General features: G+C 41.9%; 1 protein-coding gene across 2 annotated transcripts in view; it reads left to right on the top strand.

The window, feature by feature from the left end:
* Positions 1-22,892, top strand: part of TAFA1 (TAFA chemokine like family member 1) — a 354,937-nt gene that overhangs the window by 327,238 nt on the left and 4,807 nt on the right. For both annotated transcript variants that reach the window (XM_007061474.3, XM_043551799.1), the window contains one exon: positions 18,041-18,165. In XM_007061474.3, the coding sequence (XP_007061536.2) occupies positions 18,041-18,165 (125 nt within the window). The remainder of the gene's footprint in view (positions 1-18,040; positions 18,166-22,892) is intronic.

The following is a 22,892-nucleotide window of genomic DNA, read 5'->3' on the forward strand; positions in this document are numbered from 1 at the left end:
CTGTTGTTCTGCTTCATCTCTCATTTTCTAATGGTAATCTCCCTCAGCAGTGATCCTGTCCCTGGTCTGACAAACCTGATGTATTCTGTGTAGAGATGGGCCTGACCTAAAACTCCAGAGCCAAGCATTTCCCAATTTTGCTGTGCTCAAAATTTGGATGCAAATCAGAATTTTTCAGCTTCTGGCCCTCTGATTATAAAGTACCTTGTATATTTGCAGCACCAAATAAACAGTAATAACAATATAATGACTGTCTCAAGGTAAAAATCAATCCTTGCCCCATGGGGAAAAAAGCATGTCCAAGGCTAAAGGCAGCATCAGGCATGTGTTAGCGAGGGTTATTTTTCACTGAGATTGACTGATAACGCTTAATTATTTCATTGTACTGTGGAGATTTGTATAAGAGGGATAGTGTTGTGTGTTGTGTTTATGGTAAACCCACCCCACCCACCCCCTCACCCTGCAAGGAATGGGGAAAAAATGGGAAAATTACATAGAATTTATATACAAGCAGTATGGCATCTCTTATGTTCTTAACTGATAACTATCTATTATATTGTGTGTGCCTTATTATGCCTTATAAATACATATTATATAATAATTCAATTTAAATTTTCTTTCATATAGTGCTTTGCTGCTAAGCCGTGTTTTGGGAACCTAATTCAGTTAAAATTCCTTAATAGATCTTTTACACCCGGGGCCAGTCCTGCAATCTTAATTTACTCCTCACTCAGGTCAGTCTCATGAAGGGGATTGAAGAATGAGTTTTACAGACAGCAAGATTTCCCTGAAATTCATTAGAAGCCTGATCCACAGCCCATTGAAGTGAATGGGCATTGTATTGTAATAAGTTCTGGATCAGGCCCTAAATGTGGTTTGTTGGTTTCTAATACAACTGCCTGTAGGGGAAAAACAGATAATTGTTCCTCCTGGGTATTCACTTGACTCACTTCCACCATCAAAAAGGAGCTGGCATGTAATTAGCCCTTCGGTTTAGCCTGGTCACTTCCTGGCATGTAATGTTTTGTGTAAGCAAATGTTTCTACAACGGCATCAGAACCCAACAATTCATCAGAGATCTACGATTTTTGCTCCCCGTAGCAGAAAGTGCCACACTATTAGGCTACCCGTAAACCTCCACTCACCCACATCGCCCCTCATCTTACAGCTTGTCTCTTCTCGCTCCATATTTCTACCCATCCCTTCATTTTATTAATGAATTATTATTGCTGAACATTTTACCTCGTGTGTTGGCATTTTTCTTCCTTGATAGCACTCCAGTTCTCAACCCTAGCCTGAAACGTGCATGTGAATATTTATGAGCACTTAGCTATTGTCTTTCCAAAATGTATAATTATGCCGCAGTTCCTTGCCATTTCATTAATTATATAACAATAAGATTAAGCATTCACAAGACTATCTAGAAGCAGTTCAAATAGGGTGTAAATAACTGTGCTAAATTGCACAAATATTTTATCAGCCTGCTCCCAGCTTCCTTGCCCACACAGGGCTGGATTCAGTTCAACACTCTATCCATGACAGTAACGGCAAGTCTGATTAGTCTGTAAAAGATCTTTTCCCCCAGTTCCTTTTCTGAATGTATATGTATTTCATTTTCACTCTCTGAGTGTGGTCACTTTAATGTTTTTATTAATCTCATTAGTGCTTTGAGAGGTTGTTAGAAGGTTATTTCATGTGATCCACTCCCGGCTTGAATGTGTCAAACACCAAGACAACCACCCCTATAAAGACTGGATACTCAGTCACTGTCAATTACCGTTGATTTACACACACCAGTTTATACAAGCTGAGCATCTGGCCCTGTATCTATATTGTGTGCTGTTTTGCGCATGGCTTTTGTAATTTCCAAAAATATTGGGTGACATTCTGGCTCTACTGAAGTCACTGGCAAAACTCCACTGGTAATTATTTCAATGGGGCCAGGATTTCACCCACAGTCTCTTTTATTACTTAAAGCCTGATCTGCCTTCATGTCATAGATGCCCATACAGTCTCTGGGAAAAAATCCATTTTCTCAAGGCTTGCTCTGCCACAAAGTTTCTGTGAATGTTTCATTACAATCAGATATGATAGATAGCTATCAAAGAAAAATGTTTAATATTGGTCATCTGAGACCAGTGGAATACGGAATATACAAAAAGTCACCTGTGTGACATGAGTGGAGGATTAGTCGGTGAAAAATGTGTTAGAACAAGAGTCACACAGAGGTATGGAAACCAAACACACTTTTTGAGTGCCCCAGGGATGGTATATAGTTTTTCGGGGAAAGTTTAAGGGGTGAGTGGTTTTCATCCTGAAATCCAACAACATTTAGTGCTTTGACCTGAGTTTCACTCTTAGTTTTATAATTCATGAAAACCTGAAACTCTAAGCAAAACTCATAGGGTGAAATCCTGACCCCAGTGAAGTCAATGGGAGTTTTGCCATGGACTTAAATGGGGCCAGGATTTCACCCATTAAGTCAGTGGCAAATCTCCCATTGACTTCACTGGAGCCAGGATTTCACCCTATGAGTACCTTTCACCCAAAGTATACATACCTTACCTGAACCAAAACCCAAAAAAAGGTTTCCATGAAACCCTGGAAGCCAAAGCTACTGATACACCGCTGTAGTTCCAGCAAATGCTGTAACTCAACACTGAATATTGAAAATACTGTGGTTGTCCTTAAAATCTTTACAAATTCGCCTTTGTAACCAGGTGGCATGACTATAGTATTCCCTACAAGGTAGCTTGTGAGATGTTAAGGGATACCTCACCAAGAACACCTCTGTGACCTAAGTAGTGCCTAAATCCCAGGGTAGTTGGTGCACTAATGGAAGTGAAGAACATGCATTCATTTCAGAAAGGGTGGGAAACTTCCTTGAGTACCTCTCATTGTAATACTCTTCCCTATCAGTCAGCCCTGCATCAGTGTTTCCTATGTTTATTGTGGTAGGTGGAGCGCTGTGCTGTCCAGCGGATGTGATGTAACACTGTTGGGAGAACTGGGCTAAACTCATCCCTGGTATAACCGTATCAAAGTCTGTGGAGTTCTACCAGATATGAGTTTTTCCATTGTCTTTTGAAATGAGCTGTAAAACCAGGGCCCTGCCTGTTTAATACCATGGTACCTCTTGCAAGAGTAAGGTATTAGCCTCAACAAATTCCAATTAAGTAATTTTATTTTGTCTTCCTAAATGCCCCCTATGGGTTTAGATGAATTCAGTTTTCTTCTCTGCATGTCCTAGACTCTGTATAGCATTGCTGTTTACTGTTACATGGTCCTCATTCCTCCCCAGAGGTGGCTGCCTTTTTCCAGTGGTGCTTAAGTGATTTACATTTCAAACCCTTCAGGAGGAGAACTCTTTTATATACATGTAGAAGTGTAAAATGGTGGACAGCATTTTTCACTGGGATGAAGTTACATTCTGAGGATTTTTTTCTGTAATTACTGGAAAACCTTTGTGCCCTAAAAATTGGTCAGTCCCTTGATGAAAAATCAACCCCAACGGGTGGGATTTGAAAAGCATCTATGGGACTTGTGATCCTAGCTCCCAGTAGCTTTTCTCTTCCTATTGCTTTCTGGAGATATGTTTTATTTTCCAGTTTATAAAATGTGCACCATCTATATGCTCTTTCGAGTGCACGTGGACACCCCACAAGTAGGACCTTAAGTAGGACCTTAAACCTAGTAGGACCTTTAAGCACACCATAGTTAGCAGCATGCTGCCTGTTTTGAACGAAGCCCTCCTGGCTGGCCTGAAAGTGTGTTTTTTAAAATTGCAATTTCTAAAAAGGAAATGGAAATTGGTTTTGAGATTGGCGTTTGGTCTTGATCCAACTTGAAAACTGAGGTCAGGTTAGAATATAGGATTTTTTTTCTAATTGGTGTTCTCAAAAACCCAGCATCAATCTCCAAAGCCCCAAGATGGGTCAGTTTAAACCAGCTAAGAGGCTGCAAGAGTATCACATGAGAGGTACTCAAGGTTTCAGGCTCCTTCAGGGTCCTAAAGGTCATGTGACATTGTTTAAATGAGGTTAATTAAAAAGAAAAGATTCCCTCCCTCCCATTTTCTTTCGGTTTGTTTTTCGCTTTATGGCTAATGTGTATTTCTCACAGACAATGTCAAACCCATGCCTTTCCCCAATGGAGCTATAGCTGACAGCCCCTCCCAAAATGAACTATAAGCGGTCCAGAAGTTCTTTGCAAACACGCTGGCCATTTAGGACTCAACCTCCAATGCAGCAGCTAATCATATTCAGCAAAGTACTGAAGCATATGCTTCAAGCTAATCACGCGCTTTGGCGCTTTGCTGAACAGGGATGGAGTTAAGCACATGCTTAAATTTTTCTCAGTCCCTGGAAAAATCATGGAGCAGGTCCTCAAGGAATCAATTCTGAAGCACTTAGAGGAGAGGAAAGTGATCAGGAACAGTCAGCATGGATTCACCAAGGGCAAGTCATGCCTGACTAATCTAATTGCCTTCTATGACAAGATAACTGGTTCTGTGGATGAAGGGAAAGCAGTGGACGTGTTGTTCCTTGACTTTAGCAAAGCTTTTGACACGGTCTCCCACAATATTCTTGCCAGCAAGTTAAAGAAGTATGGGCTGGATGAATGGACTATAAGGTGGATAGAAAGCTGGCTAGATTGTCAGGCTCAACGGGTAGTGATCAATGGCTCCATGTCTAGTTGGCAGCCGGTATCAAGTGGAGTGCCCCAAGGGTCAGTCCTGGGGCAGGTTTTGTTCAATATCTTCATAAATGATCTGGAGGATGGTGTGGATTGCACCCTCAGCAAGTTTGCAGATGACACTAAACTGGGAGGAGAGGTAGATACGCTGGAGGGTAGGGATAGCATACAGAGGGACCTAGACAAATTGGAGGATTGGGCCAAAGAAATCTGATGAGGTTCAACAAGGACAAGTGCAGAGTCCTGCACTTAGGACAGAAGAATCCCATGCACCGCTACAGACTAGGGACCGAATGGCTAGGCAGCAGTTCTGCAGAGAAGGACCTAGGGAATACAGTGGACGAGAAGCTGGATATGAGTCAACAGTGTGCCCTTGTTGCCAAGAAGGCCAATGGCATTTTGGGATGTATAAGTAGGGGCATTGCCAGCAGATCGAGGGACGTGATCGTTCCCCTCTATTCGACACTGGTGAGGTCTCATCTGGAGTACTGTGTCCAGTTTTGGGCCCCACACTACAAGAAGGATGTGGAAAAATTGGAAAGAGTCCAGCGGAGGGCAACAAAAATGATTAGGGGACTGGAACACGTGAGTTATGCGGAGAGGCTGAGGGAACTGGGGATGTTTAGTCTACAGAAGAGAAGAATGAGAGGGGATTTGATAGCTGCTTTAAACTACCTGAAAGGGGGTTCCAAAGAGGATGGCTCTAGACTGTTCTCAGTGGTAGCAGATGACAGAACAAGGAGTAATGGTCTCAAGTTGCAGTGGGGGAGATTTAGGTTGGATATTAGGAAAAACTTTTTCACTAGGAGGGTGGTGAAACACTGGAATGCGTTACCTAGGGAGGTGGTGGAATCTCCTTCCTTTGAAGTTTTTAAGGTCAGGCTTGACAAAGCCCTGGCTGGGATGATTTAATTGGGGATCGGTCCTGCTTTGAGCAGGGGGTTGGACTAGGTGACCTCCTGAGGTCCCTTCCAACCCTGATATTCTATGATTCTATGATTCTATGAAATGCTTTGCTGAACCAGGCCTCAAACTGGTGGCACAGTGTATCATGAAGATTTGCTAAAATAGTGTCCTCATGGCAATGAGACAATAATTAATTGTCAGAACACATGTGAATTAGGTAAGTAACATTATCCCCCTTTTACTGATAGAAAATTGAGAAACTGCAATTAAGTGGCTTCTCTACAGCAATACTGCCATTCGGGAGCAGAGCTGGGATTAGACCTCGGAATTTCCTCGCTCCCGGTCCATTGCTCCTGACATTAAGACAACACTGCCTCCGGAGCTGTATTTCTCTGATAGAAGGTAACATAGCTACTCTACACTAAAGTATCACTTTTCAAATACTTAGCAAGCACTGTGCCAACTGATTTGAAATATGGCAGTTTTAGTGCTTTTCCACAAGGGATTCTTTTCATGTTGTTGAATTAACAACCTCCTTGTTGATCTCTGAAGATCAATTTCTCTTTAAGTGTGAAGATCAAGTATTTTTTTCCATCTAGTCAGACCTTCCTTAAAGCTTAGAATATGTGCTTTCAAAAAAACCTTGCTGCTGAATATACTGTAATGAAAAACAGCAAAAGTCCTATACAAAAAACAATATATTCTGCTCCAGTGCTTAAAGTTTCTGCAACAGCAGCAAATTGGAAAGAAGATTAGAAAGTGATAAAAGAAAAATAACAATATGATGATGTCTTTTTATTGTTTGCCACAATTAAACTAATACTGTAAACCAGAAACCAAGGCAATCAGGAGCCCTTAGATATCACTTGCCAAATTGTTATCAATGATTGTGGTATGCTTATATTTTAAACATGGGAAAATATCAGCTTTTCCAGTAACACCAGGAATCTGTTATCAAAGACTGCAAAGTATCCTGGCTCAGTGATATGGCTGACCTGGCAGCTAACGAACAACTGGCATTCCACACAAGGGGAATGCCCAAAAAGTTCAAAGCAATTTGGGCTTATTTTTTAGAGGGCTATTAATGCAGACTGCAAAAATAGGTATGTCCTTACTCATCCCCCCACCCCACCCCACTTTATCCTAACCCTCTTTACTTCGTGTATTATGATGATCTGGTATTTTTTGTCTTAGAAAAAAAGTATAAAAATTATAACTCTAAAAAACTGCAAAGTATTAAACTGCATGAGTGTTGGATTAATGTTTCTAAAGTTGAATTAAATTGAATTAAAGCAGCTAGCTTGGTGAACTCCCAACAGAAAACATCTTGTATTTCTGTTAGACAGCATTAGTCAACCTGAAATCTTCTGGTTTATGTTTATTCTTTTGTCTTATCAGACTCCTACTTTACAACTCCCTGAGTAAATGCCATCTCAGTCTGTTTGTAAAATACTTAATGCTTTCCATACCATATCCCTTCACTCTAGTCTTCTCCTCCCAGAAGTTTCAAGTTCCCAGGCTTGTAATTCACTCTGCACCCCATGACGTCCTAATGAACGAAGAGAAACAATGTGCCTCATTCAATTTCCTGAGATTTTGTTTTTTAAAGAATAGGTGAGCACACCATTACAGATACTCCTGTTCTGGTTTCTATCATTTTTATAGATCTGAAACTGCCTGAAAGGTTTTAATCTAGCCCTGTGCTATTTCCCTTGACTAAAGTCTCCATCAGTGGAGAGAGTCTCTCACTGGGAGTTTGAACTTTCCTTTAATCCAATCCATTTAGAAAATGACTCTCAATTTATTGAATAAAGTGGAGAAAATTGATATCTTTTCATTAGGCTGACAAAGTCTTTTTCACTGCTGGCATCTGAAATGTGTTCTCTATTTAAATGTTATTTATATCAATCTTCTCTAGTGGGAACTAGATTAAAATAGAATGCCTTACACTTACTCTACAACTTTTCCATTATTGCAAACATTGCCAGAAAGGGTTTGCAACCTAACTCTCTGCCTGGTGATTCCTGGAGTAACTTCATACCTGCAATCAGGAGGAGGTTTATAGTAATACTTCTCTTTCTTGTGTGAAAACAAAATATGTATATTTATCAAAGCCAAAAGGATGTGGATTGCTCCTGCAGTTTTACTGGAAATAATGCCTTGGTATATAGTTTGTCCTCTCAAAACAGTTATAAAGAGTGGCCAAAAGACTTAGCAATACTTTGCATTTCTGTTAGGCTCTTTTTTTCATGCCTTGCAAACATTAATTATATCTCATAATATGCTGTGACTTAAATATTGTTATAGACATTTCATAAGCTGGGGAACAGGGAGGTCAAAGGGAAATTGCATCTGCAAAATTTGTGTCTGTAATTTTACATCCACCGTTCACTAGCAGGAATAAATCTGAGTACTTGTGCCCATGACTTCTTGATATGTGCATGGCAACCGGCTACTCAATAACACAAGCTGGCCCCCAGTTTAATGCCAGACCTGGAGCTGTAAGAAACTTTTGTAATAAAATATTGAAACAAGAGAAGACTCACACAGCTTGGGTTTTGTTACAAAGCGAAACACCAGTCATTTTCAACAAAAGGATTGTGAATCTTTTGCTAAATATGCCCCGAGTCTGGTTGGATTTAGGCTTTTGGCTGGAAATGATGAGAAACTTGATATGTTCACATGGTTTTGCCATCAAATTGGGCAAATTTTGGTGTTTTCAACAGTTTTACGGTGACTTGGGGATTTTTATTTGATCCTGAAATTCAAAGTGGAAATATTATTTCTATTCCAGTAGCGGCTAGCATCCCCAGTCAAGATCAGGACCCCATTGTTCTAGGTGCCGTACAAATGCAGAACAAAAAAACCCAGTCCCGGCATGCAAAGCAAAACAAAAAGGTTCGCATGAACCCTGGCAACCCACTGAGTTCAGAGCAAGTACAGGCAGATCCTTGCAGCCATTTTAGTCTTTCAGGTAAACCATATGTGTTTAAATGTAACAGAGCTATGTAAACAGAGATAAGATTACTTTCAATAATTGTCATGCTCCTTGAATCTTTGCATTGTATCCTAGCTCAACACAGTCCTTCATACACTATAGAAGGATACTGCTGATGCTCTGACCACTTGGCTGTGTCTTGTTTGTCCTCTATTAAGTAGATTATTATATTTTAAACTTTCCATTAAAAAATTAGCTTTCTTGAAAACAACAACAATTTTTGACTTAGGCTCACAAGAGACAGGAAAGATATAACAGCCAAACCTCTTTTTTCCACGGACCTGATTTCTCTCCACACCATCAATAGCTGAGGGCTGCTGGCACCGTAAAATCAGTCTTGCATTGAGCCCAGATGTTTTTCATGCATTCCCCAGATGTTGACAACACAAGGAACACCATATTGGAGGGTTTGTTGTGAGCTTCTAAGTCAGCGTGATCTGAACATCCAAGCTCCATGATGTTATTCTGTCTGGTGACTGAGTAAGGTTAAAACATGATTTTGTCACTGGAATCCTAAAATTAACAGTTAATACATCAGAAAAGCTGTGGTTCTCCAGCACCATGAGGCCTGGATGGTGGACCTTCCTAGGGAACAAGCAGCTTCCTCTTACCAGTTTTCTCTCTCACACACAAGCACTTTAACAGCCTATGCTGTGTGAAACTAAATTCTGTTTCCTGGGTCATTTGTTCTGAAGAATGTACCAAACCCCAGTCAAGGTAACTAGTAAAACTCCACGGTTCGCTGGAAAACTTTCACCTGCCTCTTTGAACTGAGATGCAGGACTATAACTTGGAAATTAAGTCAAATGTAAACGAGTGGCAATCCTCCCCAGAATACGTGGTGATAAAGAACAGGGGACTTTCACTGGAACTGAAAGGTGGCAAATTGAAAACCTGACCGAAAGGAATACTTTTCCATACAGTGCAGTGTCAGATTGTAGCACTCTCTTCCACAAGATTTCTCTGCAGGCTGCAAACGAGGAACTAGCAAGAGTCGAAGAGGCGATAGATATTTATTTGGATAACAAAACTATCCAGAGTCATAATTAGGCTTGACAGAATTCAATTTTTATATAATTTTGACAGACAATATTGATGTTTATTTTTAAGCAATTTTTAATTTTTTATTCATTTAAATTTTCACAGTTGTAGAAAATTATGTAGACATAGCCTTTGCCTATGTATATATTTTGATTATTAAGGATGGAAATGTTTTTGTCAGTTTGCGTGTACACAGTGAAATCAACGTTTACTGATACACTCTAATCCTTCAAAGCCTAGCTGCAATATTTATTGCTAAAAGAAGAGTTCTGGAAAGGATATAAAACCTCATGCTTCAGGCCTTAAGAATCTCTAACTATTAGGGGTTAGGACAAGACTTTCACATGAGGCAGATTATCCTTGCTGCAGGGTTTCCTGCACCTTCCTCTGAAGTTGGCCACTGTCAGAGACCGGATACTGGCCTAGAGGGATGATGGGTCTAATCCAGTCTGGCAGTTCCTATGTTCCTATCTAACAATGATATGTCTATTGTTATTCTTGGATCATTTCCCAAATGCCTGTTAAGTTTTAGTGAACTTGAAAGATTCCTTGAATAAGGGTATAATTTGTAAGTGGAACATGATTATGCTAGTTTTGGTCTTTTCATAGATGCATGAACTCACCATCATGGTCTCTTGGGATCTCCCCGCCATGGTTCTCATTGCATGGTTCTCATTCCAATTTGCAGAAACCTTGCACGGTACCTGCGAGAGGGCACTGTGCCTTCTCAGGCTTGTGAAATTTTCCAACCTCCGTGGAAAACCAGCTCCATAAATAATGTCAGCCAAGAAAACAGCCCATTTTCAAACCTTTTAGGTTTCCCTTTCCTGCGTTAAAATGACCCAGAAGGGGAACTTTGTCCCTTGCTGTGACATGGCCGCAAGGCTGGCAGCACTAGCAGGAGCCAGAAATCAACAGAAAATGTAGGACCATTTCCCATGGATCTCAGCATGTCTCTGCTGCCTTGCAGCATGAGTCTTCTCCCTGCCTTTCTACCTTGCATGGTCGCTATGCCAGCTCATACCTTCTCTTTACATCTTAAACAAGCAATGTAGGGCTGAGCTATGACTGCTCAGGTTAGCAGCCACTCACAAGGTTTTTGCGTTGTAACTTACACTGAGAAAGGACCGGGATGGGTTCAGTTGTTAGTCCCGAGCCTTTTCCACTTTAGCCACGTACGCTGCCCATGTGGAGCAGCACAGCTCATGTAATGCAGAAGAGGCTTGGAGGCAGTGGGATGGTACTTTCTATTCCCCTTCATGGACCCTACCCACTTTCCAATCTCAGAGCCTCTCCACCATACTTCAGAGGGGAATTGCGGCCTAAAATCAGGCCCAGCACCATATTTTAAACCAGATGGACCTTCCCAAACTGAACACACCCCCTTTGGGGTTTTTTTAATTTAGAAAATGCCCAACCAGACTTTGGAAAACTCTGCTCAAGTGGAATGTTTGAAATCCAATTTTTTTTAACGTCTCTTGATGGTAACTTTTCCAGTGTTTCAGATTTACAAAAAGTTTTCGACCGTCACTGTAAGGTACGCTGGGCCTGATGTCAGGCAAGTTCCCTTCTTTTCTGGGTCTTCTGCCTAAAGATTTCCACTCCCCTATGGAGCAGTAGATCCATGAGAGTTCGGCTTCTCCCCAATCCTTGGAACAAGTTTCTGCGACTGCCTTGTAACTCATGGTTTCAGGGTACAGCTGTGGGTAACGTTTGCCACAGGAAGTGACTCTGAAATGCCAAAGATCACTTCAGACCCCGCCCTTCATTGCTGACAGGCTTCCAAGATATTGTCCATTAGCACACTGAATAAAGAAGCAAAACTAGGAAAAATGGCCACCTGGTTTTCAGATCTCTCGTTCAAGCTTGCTTGCCACATCGCTAAATACTTCATAAGGAAGACTACAGAGCTTGGTGCTTTACAAAATTGATCAGAGCTCAATGGGAATCCATGAGCAGTTATATTAACTCTTGAGCCAACTGTTCGGACAACTTACAGTACACATTACACCACAGAAAGATGCTGCAAGGCTCATCATTAGGAAATATCTTTCGTATTTGGATGGGGAGGTGATTCTACAGAGGGTAGCTCTACTTTGGCAACATTTTGTACTTGTGTTGCAGTTTCTGAGACTCCTTTGTGACATTTTAGGCAAATAGATGTAGCAAGGTTTCAGAGTAGCAGCCGTGTTAATCTGTATCTGTAAAAAGAAAAGGAGGACTTGTGGAACCTTAGAGACTAACAAATTTATTAGAGCATAAGCTTTTGTGAGCTACAGCTCACTTCATTGGATGCATACAGTGGAAAATGTAGTGGGGAGATTTTATATACACAAAGACCATGAAACAATGGGATGTAGCAAGTGAGTCATTCCTGGAACGCTGTTGTGCGTTAGTCCGATGGATGAGGTCAGCATATGAAAGCCTCGGCTGGTTTCCAGTGGTAACACCATTGCTAAACAGTCCATTAGAAAGGTACAAGTACCTCCTCTGGGCTGATATGCTTCTGTTTGCAATTGCATTCTGTGACCATCACAAGTGAACATTTATGCTAAAATGTGCACACTGCAACCTTGATACAAGTGGGTCTTTGTCTGGCTAGCTGAAAGAAATGTGGCATTGACCCCTTAAGGGCTCCCTTGCAACAAGGGAGAGAAGAGGGAAAGCTTACAGGGATAGACAGGCAGGGCAGATGCAGGTGGGCCCAGATCAAGGTCATTGCATTGCCCTCCCTGCTGACTGGAAGAGTGGGAGGGGTATTTATACTGCGTGCAGCCACATGGAGGACCTCTTTACCAGGATCAGATCCTGGCAGGGACATGGGGGAGGCAGTCAGGCATTTTGCTGGTGCCTCCTTATGGCAGATGTCCAGTGCAGGTACTCGGCATAGGCCGGATATGATTATCAGATAAGCTGGACTGGGAAAGGATGTGAAGGAAACCATCCCTTATGGAACATGATTATGGGGGTTGAGGCTTGTATGTCTCATCAGCGGAGAGCCGACCTCCCTCCTTTTCCTGGATCTCTTTAAGGTAGCTGAGGAATAGGGCTTGGGGCTCCTACATCTGGATCAGCAGGGAGCTGATCTCTTCCTCCCCGCACTGTGCAATCAGTTGCTGGGTACTCCCAGACATAATAAGTGAATAAAGTTGCAGCCTAACTAAACAACATTCATGGTCTTCTGCCTTTCTTCCATGTCAGATGAAGGCATCTGGGTCTCTGTGCGAGACAGGAGTTGGAGAGAATAACACAGGAATAGGTCATGGATAGCTGTAATCTTTTTAAAGACAGAGGCCTGGTTTACAGTGGGGGGGTGGAAATCGATCTAAGTTACGCAACTGCAGCTACGTGAATAACATAGCTGAAGTAGACGTACTTAGATCTACTTACCGTGGTGTCTTCACTGCGGTAAGTCGACTGCTGATGCTCCCCCCGTCAACTCCTCCTCCGCTTCTGGCTCCAGTGGAGTACGAGAGTTGATGGGAAAGCGCTCGGAGGTCGAGTTATCGCGTCTTCACTAGTCGCAATAAATTCACCCCTGCTGGATCGATTGCTCCGGAGATAAGTGTAGACATGCCCAGAGTGTGCATTCCAGAGATAGCAAGAGAAGAGGAGGGGGAAGGAGGAGGATAGGTTAGGAATGGTGGCAGGGAAAGGATGGAGATGGGTGGGGGAGGTAGAGAGGGTGGGGATGGAGCCGGGGTCAGGGTTGGGGCAAATGTCCCCAGAGGTGGGGAGGAGGATGTAGGCATGGCACCTAGCTGTGTGCTGGCCAGGGGAGATCAGGGTGGAGAGGGGAAGAGGAGCAGGCAGAACTGGTGGGAACTGTAGAGTGGCGTGAGTAACCAGGAAGGAGAGATGGTGCCAATGGGAAGAAGGAGGTGGAGGACACATGCTACAATGCAGGAGAGGGGTGTAGTGAGAGCCATTGGTGAGTGGCAGATGAACAAAAAAAAACCCTTCCCCCCAGGAAAGGTCTGACGGTCTGCTCCTGGCCCTGGCACTAGGTCTGAACCAACTGGGATGTGCCCTCTGTTACAGGCAGAGCTCTCCAATCAGATTCCCAGTTGGTGGGGAGGGGGCAGGAACAGCTGTGATGTGTCAGCATCTGCGGCTCTTGGCCCCAGGGTTTCATCGGGAGAGAATCCAGAGCCTCCAGTGGTTGTTGGTGACACTAACCTCTACCTTTCCGAGGGCAGTCTGCCCAGGAGGCATTTTTAAGAAAAATCACGCAGGAAGAGTCAGACAAATTCGTATGTTGATCATTTCATGGCATTACCATGGGCAGTATTAACCAGCACTATTGTTTTGCAGGGGTCATGAGCAGCTTTGTATAGAAATCAGCTTATCCGTGGGGAAAGTCACATAATTTTTCTTGGATTCATTAAATCTGTTACAGTCATTTCAAAATCATTTTTATTCCTCAGGCAGCCTCTTTGCCTTGGAGATCCTGATATTCTTTTTCAAGTGTATTTGTGCAGATGCACACGCATGTGCACACACACATATACTTGCTGTTGGTTAGTCTGCAGCAAAGTAAGTAGGATCAGAAAGGCCTGGGAGCATTAACAAGGACAGGGAATTAGGTGTGTGGCTGTCAGGGGAATGCAAAGTTACGGAAGGCTGACCCTGCTGGCAGTAGTTCATTTGTCATGCACTTGACTGGGAAACCAGTGACAAAATACTAAATTGGAATGGTGCTAGGAAAAGGCAATTTCCCCCCCTGGAGCTAAGATCAGAGTGTTTTTTTTCACTCCTGGTGATTTAGAACTGGAGCAGCAATGTCAGTAGGGTAGGTGGACCCGGAGGATCCACACATCAGGTCTGCTAGAGCAATGTGACTTGCACATTTAAGTATACAATGAGTATACAGCGATGAGTGAATTTCAGAAGAATTGGGTAAGATAGTCCCACCCCTTAAAAAGCGGGGGGGCGGGAGGGGGAAAGAATGCAAATCAAAATTCATTCAAACCTTTTGAAGTCTCTCTCTCTCTCTCTCTCATGTCCACTGTTTTAAATGTGTTCCAGCTGTCTCCACCCCTCCAGCCCAACCAGATATTTCTCCCATGCTGTTGACACCACCCTAACCTTCTTTTGGCCCTAAATCACTTTCCCCTTCCACTAACATATCCTTTAAGCCTCCGGCATCTTTTCCCTTACTTGTACAGTCACTCAAATTCTCCAGCTCCCTCCTCATCTCCTGGTGTGGGTGGGTCTCAGGTCTGTCATCTCCCTGATGCTCTAGTCAAATCTGGCACGCTCTTGATTTTTCTCTGGGTCAGAAGTGCATGGCATTAACCCTCTCCCCACAGCCACCCCGCTCTTCCAGCCTCGGAATCTTCTATAAAATAAGACGACCCAGCTAGTCCAATATACAGGCACAACGTATTGAGATGGCAGATGAGTGGCCGCCTCACAGCACCCCTTGGTGTCCGTACGGCAACACTGCACACAGCCTGCCACTTCAGTTTCCCTTCTTGGATCCCCAAATAAACTCCACTCAGGGTTCTTTCAGTCCAATCACAACAGCCCTCCTTAAGGTCTGATTTATTAACTTAAAGTGCAAAAGTCTTCTCTACAGCTGGGTACAGCCCAAACGCCCCAGGTCTGGTCAGTCCTTCCTGCCTTAGCAGGTTACGCCCAGTCCTTCCTAGTTGGAGCAATTCCCCTGGTCTTAAGTTAGGATCTTCCCTGTGGGAGCCTCTCTCTCACACTCTCTGCAGTCTCCCTATTGCCCCCTGGGCTTCGTCCTTACTGCAGCTCCCTTCTGTTCTCTATTGTAAATTGCCTGATCCCGCCTCCCCCATTCTGTAGACAGGGTTGGCTTGGCCCCAAGCTCTCCAGCTCAGTGATCTTCAGAGGTAGGAGACTGTGGTAGGGGCCAGCTAGAGGGGAAGGGATAGTTATCTAAACACTTCTGTGTCTGATAAGGGTTTACATTTGGTTCTCTTTGACATTCGGGTTGAGGTTTTGGCCTGTGATTTTTTTTTAAGTGGTTTGCCCACTTAAAGATACAGAGATGTAGCTTTGCAGTACTCCGTTAAACAAAGCAGACTTGCATTCAGATATTTCAAAACAGGACTCCGTATTTTGCAGCCCCCAATTATATGACACAGCTAAATAAGAAAGGGATCAATGTGTGAAATACAAGACTGCAAGGTGTACTTTGATCCATATGCTCTGAGTGTTCCCCAAGGTATGAACATGGGACACAAGATAGCCTTACACTTTAAACATAGGCTATACGCTGATACGGGCCTAAATATTGAAGCTGATATCATAGGAGATACCAATGGGTTAAATACCCTTACATCACCTGAGAAGGTTTGATAGTTAAGCATCAGGGGAAACAAACCAAAGATAGAGCAACTCGTGCAACAACTAGCTGGAAATTGCAAAGTCAGCTAAATGTTGTCAAAATCCCCAGACAAAAATGCCATTAAGATACAATTAAGGTTATAGACAGAGACCAATTCCCAGGCAAAAAAAAACAAAACAAAACTTCATTAAGATTAGTTATAGTCAAACTATATGATTAGAACACTGTAGTTATTAAAATGATAAATGTTTGGAAATTCAAAGTTAAGGTTCAAGTTACTAAAATAAATATTTGAATGTCAGGAAATTCGTAGTTCTGTTTCCACAAACATACTCTGACCCCATAATGCTGCCCACTATCCACTTGCCTTCTATTGTGATGTTCTGAATCATTTCAGAGTGTTACAGAGCCATGGGGTGTTTCATTCACTACACGTTTGGTGGGTAGAGGAGCCAATGAAATGGTTACATTTATACAACGTTATTTCTGGACTGCGGGGGAAGGGATAAGGCACAAGGTGCGAGTGTTTCTTGCTGTCAAGACATGGGAGCTGAACAAGGGTCTGTACTGAGTCTGTGGGTCGCTTGGGACATACGACAGAAAGATGGGATACATGGATCGGTGTCATTAGCAGCTGGTAGTTCCAATACAAACCAATACGGCTACAGCACTGAGACAATTGTGATTGTGATAGATAGGGGGATGGGCTGTTGCCAGCAGGAGAGTGAGTTTGTATGTGTGTGGGGGCGGGGGGGAAAGGGTGAGAAAACCTGGATTTGTGCTGGAAATGGCTCTACTTGATGATCACTTTAGATAAGCTGTTGCCAGCGGGGGAGTGAGGTGGGAGGAAGTTTTGTTTCATGGTCTCTGTGTGTATATAATGTCTTCTGCAGTTTCCACAATATGCTATGCATCCGATGAAGTGAGCTGTAGCTCACGAAAGCTCATGCTCAAATAAACTGGTTAGTCTCTAAGGTGCCACAAGTACTCCTTTTCTTTTTACGAATACAGACTAACACGGCTGTTACTCTGAAACTTGTGATAGTTCTGGTTCTCTATATCTTTGCAGTACAATCTGGTCAATGCTGGGAAATATTGATGGTAGCATAAATTGGCTGGATATGAAGGATTATAGGTAAATACACCAACTAGATTATATTTATTGAGATGGCGTAAAAGTTCTGTACGTTTATCCACTGCAGTTGCATTTTCTACTTAATGAACTACATTTTTATAGAAATGCTGATAACTGCTAAACACTAGATCCAGTCAGAAAACTTTCATCGAAACAGATTTTCAGTGGAAAATTCTGTTTATGCCAAAAAGTTTTGAAAAATGTGTGGATTTTCATGAAACTTTTGTGGGGGGCGGGGGGGAGAAAAGGAATGAAACATTTTTGTTAATGTTGAAGTGTCCCTTTCTGACATTTTCAAAATGTCCCCTTCTGGTATTTTTAGTTTTTAAATTTTGTTTCCCAGGGAATTTAGAAATGATTGGTTTAGTTCCGTTGCAGAAGGAGAAAATCCAGTTCCTGCCCAGCTTTACTAAATACATTGAAAATACAAGGAGCACATACTGGCCTAGGAGAGCTGCTATCTGAAATAATAAGTGGAGTGCTAGATGTCTTCTATGAAGGGCAATTTCTTTTCACATCACCCTATTGGTCACAGTCCTGGAAAGTATAGTAACAATAGAACAGGACAGATATCTCCTTCCTTAGAAGTTTTTAAGGTCAGGCTTGACAAAGCCCTGGCTCGGATGATTTGATTGGGGATAGGTCCTGCTTTGAGCAGGGGGTTGGACTAGATGACCTCCTGAGGTCCCTTCCAACCCTGATATTCTATGATTCTATGATTCTATGATATAGAATGAGGCTATGCCAAACAATACCTTATCACGAAAAGTGTCCCATGTTAGAATGACATGCAATATAAGTAACTACTTGATGAGATCTTTGCAACAACATTTAATTTTCAGGGCTTTTAATGGGAAATGGAGGTTTGAGTTGTTGTTTCATTCAATCAAACTTTTCATTATGATTTATCAAGATGAAGTTGTAAATGTTATCTTTTTCTTTTTAGCTTCTATAGTGATTGGGAAATGGTGGTGTGAAATGGAGCCCTGCCTAGAGGGAGAAGAATGCAAGACATTACCTGATAATTCTGGATGGATGTGTGCAACTGGCAATAAAATCAAGACCACCAGAGTAAGTCATGTTTCCATTTGTACCTACTGAAAGGGAATCATTTGCCCTTGTTCACCCATACACTTTTACAGTCACCAGGACTGCATCTTGCTTTTGTATAGAAGGTTGGTTGGCTGCTATGTCAGTTGCCAGCGCTCTGACCCTCTCCCTACATCAGTCACAGGTTTTCAGATTCAGAGATCTCAGCTGAGCCCAGGTTTTCAAACTGGCATCTCAGCACTGTGTACCTTTCTGAAAGTCATTGCCTCCAAGGAATAAAATAGCCTATCGGCAGGCTCATTTTTGGTGGTTAAAGATACAATTATGAAAGCCATGTGTTGATAGGTATGAGATTTTGCTGGCTAGTACGTCTTAGTAATAGCTAATTTCTGAGTCCATGGCTTTTATTTCATCTACAGGAGACTTAGTTAAAATGAAAGCTCATTCTGCCCCCCACCCCCTCCCCAGTGCGCAGTGCAGAAAGGCGCAAACACGTGGGAAAAGACATGGTGGTGTTTGTGCAGCTGGGCAACAGTAGCTTTCTCTCCACCATACAGTCATCTCCCAGTCACCCCGTGAGGAAATGAGCCCTGGTTGGATGAGGAAACAGGAGAACATCTACACTGAATGTCACATTCCCCCTCCTCACATTAACTAATCCCCATTGCTTTACATGCTGCAGCCTCACAGAACTCAGTCCAGCAGCAGTGGGGGAGACAACCTTGTTGTGCAGGAGCTGTTGAAAGGCATTAGGGCTTGTCAAAAAGATTTGTCCTGCAAGTTTGTTAATTATTGTAAAAAGAAAAGGAGGACTTGTGGCACCTTAGGGACTAACAAATTTATTTGCGCACAAGCTTTCGTGAGCTACAGCTCACTTCATTGGATGCATTCAGTGGAAAATACAGTGGGGAGATTTATATACATAGAGAACATGAAACAATGGGTGTTACCATACACACTAGAAGATCAGGGTTGAAAGAGACCTCAGGAGGTCATCTAGTCCCACCCCCTGCTCAAAGCAGGACCAAACCCAACTAAATTGAAAAAGGCTTTTTCCCCCCAAAAAAGGAAACATTTGCAGAAATGTTTTTGACTTCATCTAAACGTTCCTGCACCTGAAAAAGAGACTTAGTCCATCATTCTCCCACTCCCAGAAGAAAGAGAGAAATGGGGAAGGAACTATGATTCACAGAGTTCCAATTTCTTGCTGGATCTCTTTGTGGAGTGGCGGAGCCATGTGCCACCCCATGTTTATGGCTTGTCTGTTCTAAATTGAAATAGCATTTGAGATTAGGCCATATAGCATAAAAACAATCACATGTCCTAGTATCTCTTTCTCTAATGAATCACAAATTTCAGAAAGGGAAATTATTTAACAAGTAATGTGAGGAGAAATTTAAAACTTTTGTTATTTACGTTATTATTATTGTTGTTCTTGTGCTAGATTTTTAATGTAGCACCCTAGGGTAATCTTGCATTCTGCCTTGCAAATATGTAATTTAGGAATCTTATTAGTTTTGATAGGAATTTGTAATTTCTTAAGCTCCACCATCCAAAAGCATCCTGTGAACCAAGGTGTAGGTAATAGTCAATATCTAGTAATAATAGTTAGAAACTTAGGAGTGAAACTCATTAATATTCAGAGGTGCGATTCAATCTAATCAGAATGGGTTATTGTATTTCATTTAAATTAAAAACCTACAGGTATTCAGAAATGAAAAAAATGTTTCTGGGATTTACCCATAGGAGTTATTTTAATGAGCTTGTGCAGGGTAAGCTTCGAGCAGCATTTTGTTTTGTTACCTTGAAACATTGTGACAGAACAGAATTGATAAAGGCAAAGTGGCAAAAGGCTTAATAATGATCTCTTAAATCATGGAGACAGAAATCTTGGATATACTTTTGGATGAGTTAAACTTTTGCTTGAAGTAGCCTGCTTGATCCTTAAATGGCAAAAAAAACCAATCAACTCCTGAAATAGGAATTTAATTTTTGTTTCTTAAAAAGCCCACTGTCATTTCAGATAGCACAGGAGAAAGGTGTGCTCCAGAAATACGTGTGCTCCTGGCCCAGATCAGATGACTGAGGGCTGTGTGTCTCTGTTTGCATATATTTCAATGATAGGAGTCAGGAAGAAGCAACACCAGTCAGCCAATATCTGGATATATCCGTGATGATTAGAAAAGGGTTTAGCACAAGTCATTCTGAGCCTTAAACTAATTTGCTATGAGTGTTCTCCATACACAAAAGAACTTTGAGGGACTCAGGGACTGGTATCCTGACTATGAACATTTCCACAATTATATATGAGATAAAAATCCACATGCTTCAGGGCATAAACCTAAACCTAACTGATGGATAGGAAGAAACTCCCACTACAGTAAATTATCCATAGTTGTCCATTCCAAGCAGAGCTGAGTGAAATTTTTTTAGTGAACAGTTTCTTTACTGAAAAATGCATTTTTCAGTCAAATGAAAGCATTCGCAAATTCAGGTCGCATTCAGTGAATTAAAATGAAATAAAGAATTAGCAAAAGTCAAAATGGTTTGTTTTGACATTTTCAAAATGAAATGTTTCAAGTTTTCATTTTGAAATTACCTTTCCTTTAAAAATCAAGCTAGATTTGTTACAAAAATGCATTTAAAGGGGGTAAAAAAACCAACCAGAATCAAAATGAAGAGAAAAAATGAATTTTTTTCCAGTTTCCATTGAGCAAGAAAGAACTAAAAAATTCAGCTTCAGTTTGACTTGAAACAATTCTTTTCTGATTTTTTTTTGGTTCTGCCACTAAACCGAAAAATATTCATTCCACTCTAGTTACAGGAATGCTTGCACCTTCCCCTGAAGTGGCTGCAACTGGTTCCCGTCAGAGAAAGGACATTGCACTTGATGGACCACGGATCTGACCCAGTGTTCCTGTTTCTCTGTGACTGTGTACTTGACTTTAGCCCTTTAACTTTTAACATGGTTGAGTATTTAAGATGTTCAAGCCCAAGACTTAAAGAGCTGTCCACAGCTTCTGCAAAATGATTTATTTTCTATTGATAGAGCAGCTGTCTGAAATTTTGTCCAGAAATTGTTTTTTTAATTTATTTGGGTCTCGTGTCAAACTTTTTTTTAATCACTTTTCACTTGTTTTAACGGCAGCATGAGTTTTGGAGATCATCTGAAAAGCTTTGATTCTTCACTTTCTTCGCAAAAGTATCAGAGACCAGGCTGTGAGGTCACACTGCAACTCGCAGAGTGCACAACCCGTTCCAGTCAGTAGCGCTCTGCTGGGTTGGGCTCTCTGTAGGCAGAGGCTGGATGGGTTGGGAGGTGGAAATCTACCCTCCCAAGTTGGTGCCAATGAGCAGGGCTATGATGTTGGGGACTGGAATAGTAGCTGCAGACCCTTTGATCATGGTCATTTCCCTGGATCCAGTTGTAGCTTTCTACACAGACCTATACAGAGCTAGAGATCCTTGCACAGCATGTAGGTTTTGGGCAGGCACCCCAGTGCAGTCAATCCACTCTCCAACGTACCATTCCTGTTCAGAGCTTAGGTGATTCAGAAGGCTTTGTGCTGGCCCTCTGTGCCAGGTGTGAATTTCACCCAGTATCCATGTAATTCAGCAAATTGTCCTATTTTTACTATAAGCTACGCTCATAATAATAGAGCCCTAAAAGCCCTTTACAAAAATAGGTATATTTCTTATCCTCCTTTTACAGATAGGGAAAACTACAGTGCACAGAACTTAAAGGATTTGCCCAAAGTCACACAGTGGTTGAGTAGGATCCAGGTCTCTTGATTTCATATCGCCCGCTCTAACAAGTAGGCCAAGCTGTTTCTCATAAATAACATTCAGTTTACAATATATTATGCCATCAGGTCATTTTTATATTGTCTCCTGAGTAGTGTAGGTGAAAGAACTACTCACATTTCCTAGACTACTTGCCCAGTAATACTGCAACAGCTGATGTTATGGTCCCTCGAAACCTGAATCCCAGAGCATATTCAGCTCCCTCCCTCCTTGAGCGAATAGCTGCAGTAGTGCAGCAAAGAGAATGGGATTTGTTCAGTCTGTGTGAGGGAAAACCCAGCCCAGAAGATCATTTGTTAATGGCAAATCAGGACAGCAGAAAATAGGAACTGGAAAAAAAATTCTGAAAGGTTTTAGGATTTTTTTAAACAGGCTGAATAGTTTAATATGCTGACCTATATTTCAGATTAAATTTCTATTTAGAGCATTGACTAAAGCCCTTTGTTTTTGTTGTAACAGTCATTCTAATTAAGAGGTCACCTCAAAGTAGTAAAAAGAACACAAGGCAGTAAATAATAGTTGCTAAGACAATTACTGCTGCATCCCATCATACAGTCTAATGCTCTGCTAATAATTGTTCTCCTAATTTAAGGACTGAGCCTCCTGAAGTCAGTGTGAGTATTGCTACTCACTTAAATTGACTAGAGAAGGGCTATGCTATTCATTTATGTGTATTGATGTAACCAAAAAACGACACATCTTCTCAAGGAAGCTAAAAATGTCAGCGTCTGATAGGTCACTCTTATTTCAGAGTCACAGAAACCTGAACAATGGCCAGTTTTCCTTGTAGGGGTTTTTAGCACATTCAAGTAGATCAAGTCTCTGTTATCTAACGTAACCAACCCCTCAGCTGTCTCTCCATGCAAATCAGTGGTGTTCCACAAGCTAGTCATTCAAGAGGGCAGGAAGATGCTCGTGCCCATACATCCCCACAGGAGCTGGCC

Source organism: Chelonia mydas, chromosome 7, assembly GCF_015237465.2.
Source record: "Chelonia mydas isolate rCheMyd1 chromosome 7, rCheMyd1.pri.v2, whole genome shotgun sequence".
NCBI classification, from domain to species: domain Eukaryota; kingdom Metazoa; phylum Chordata; order Testudines; family Cheloniidae; genus Chelonia; species Chelonia mydas.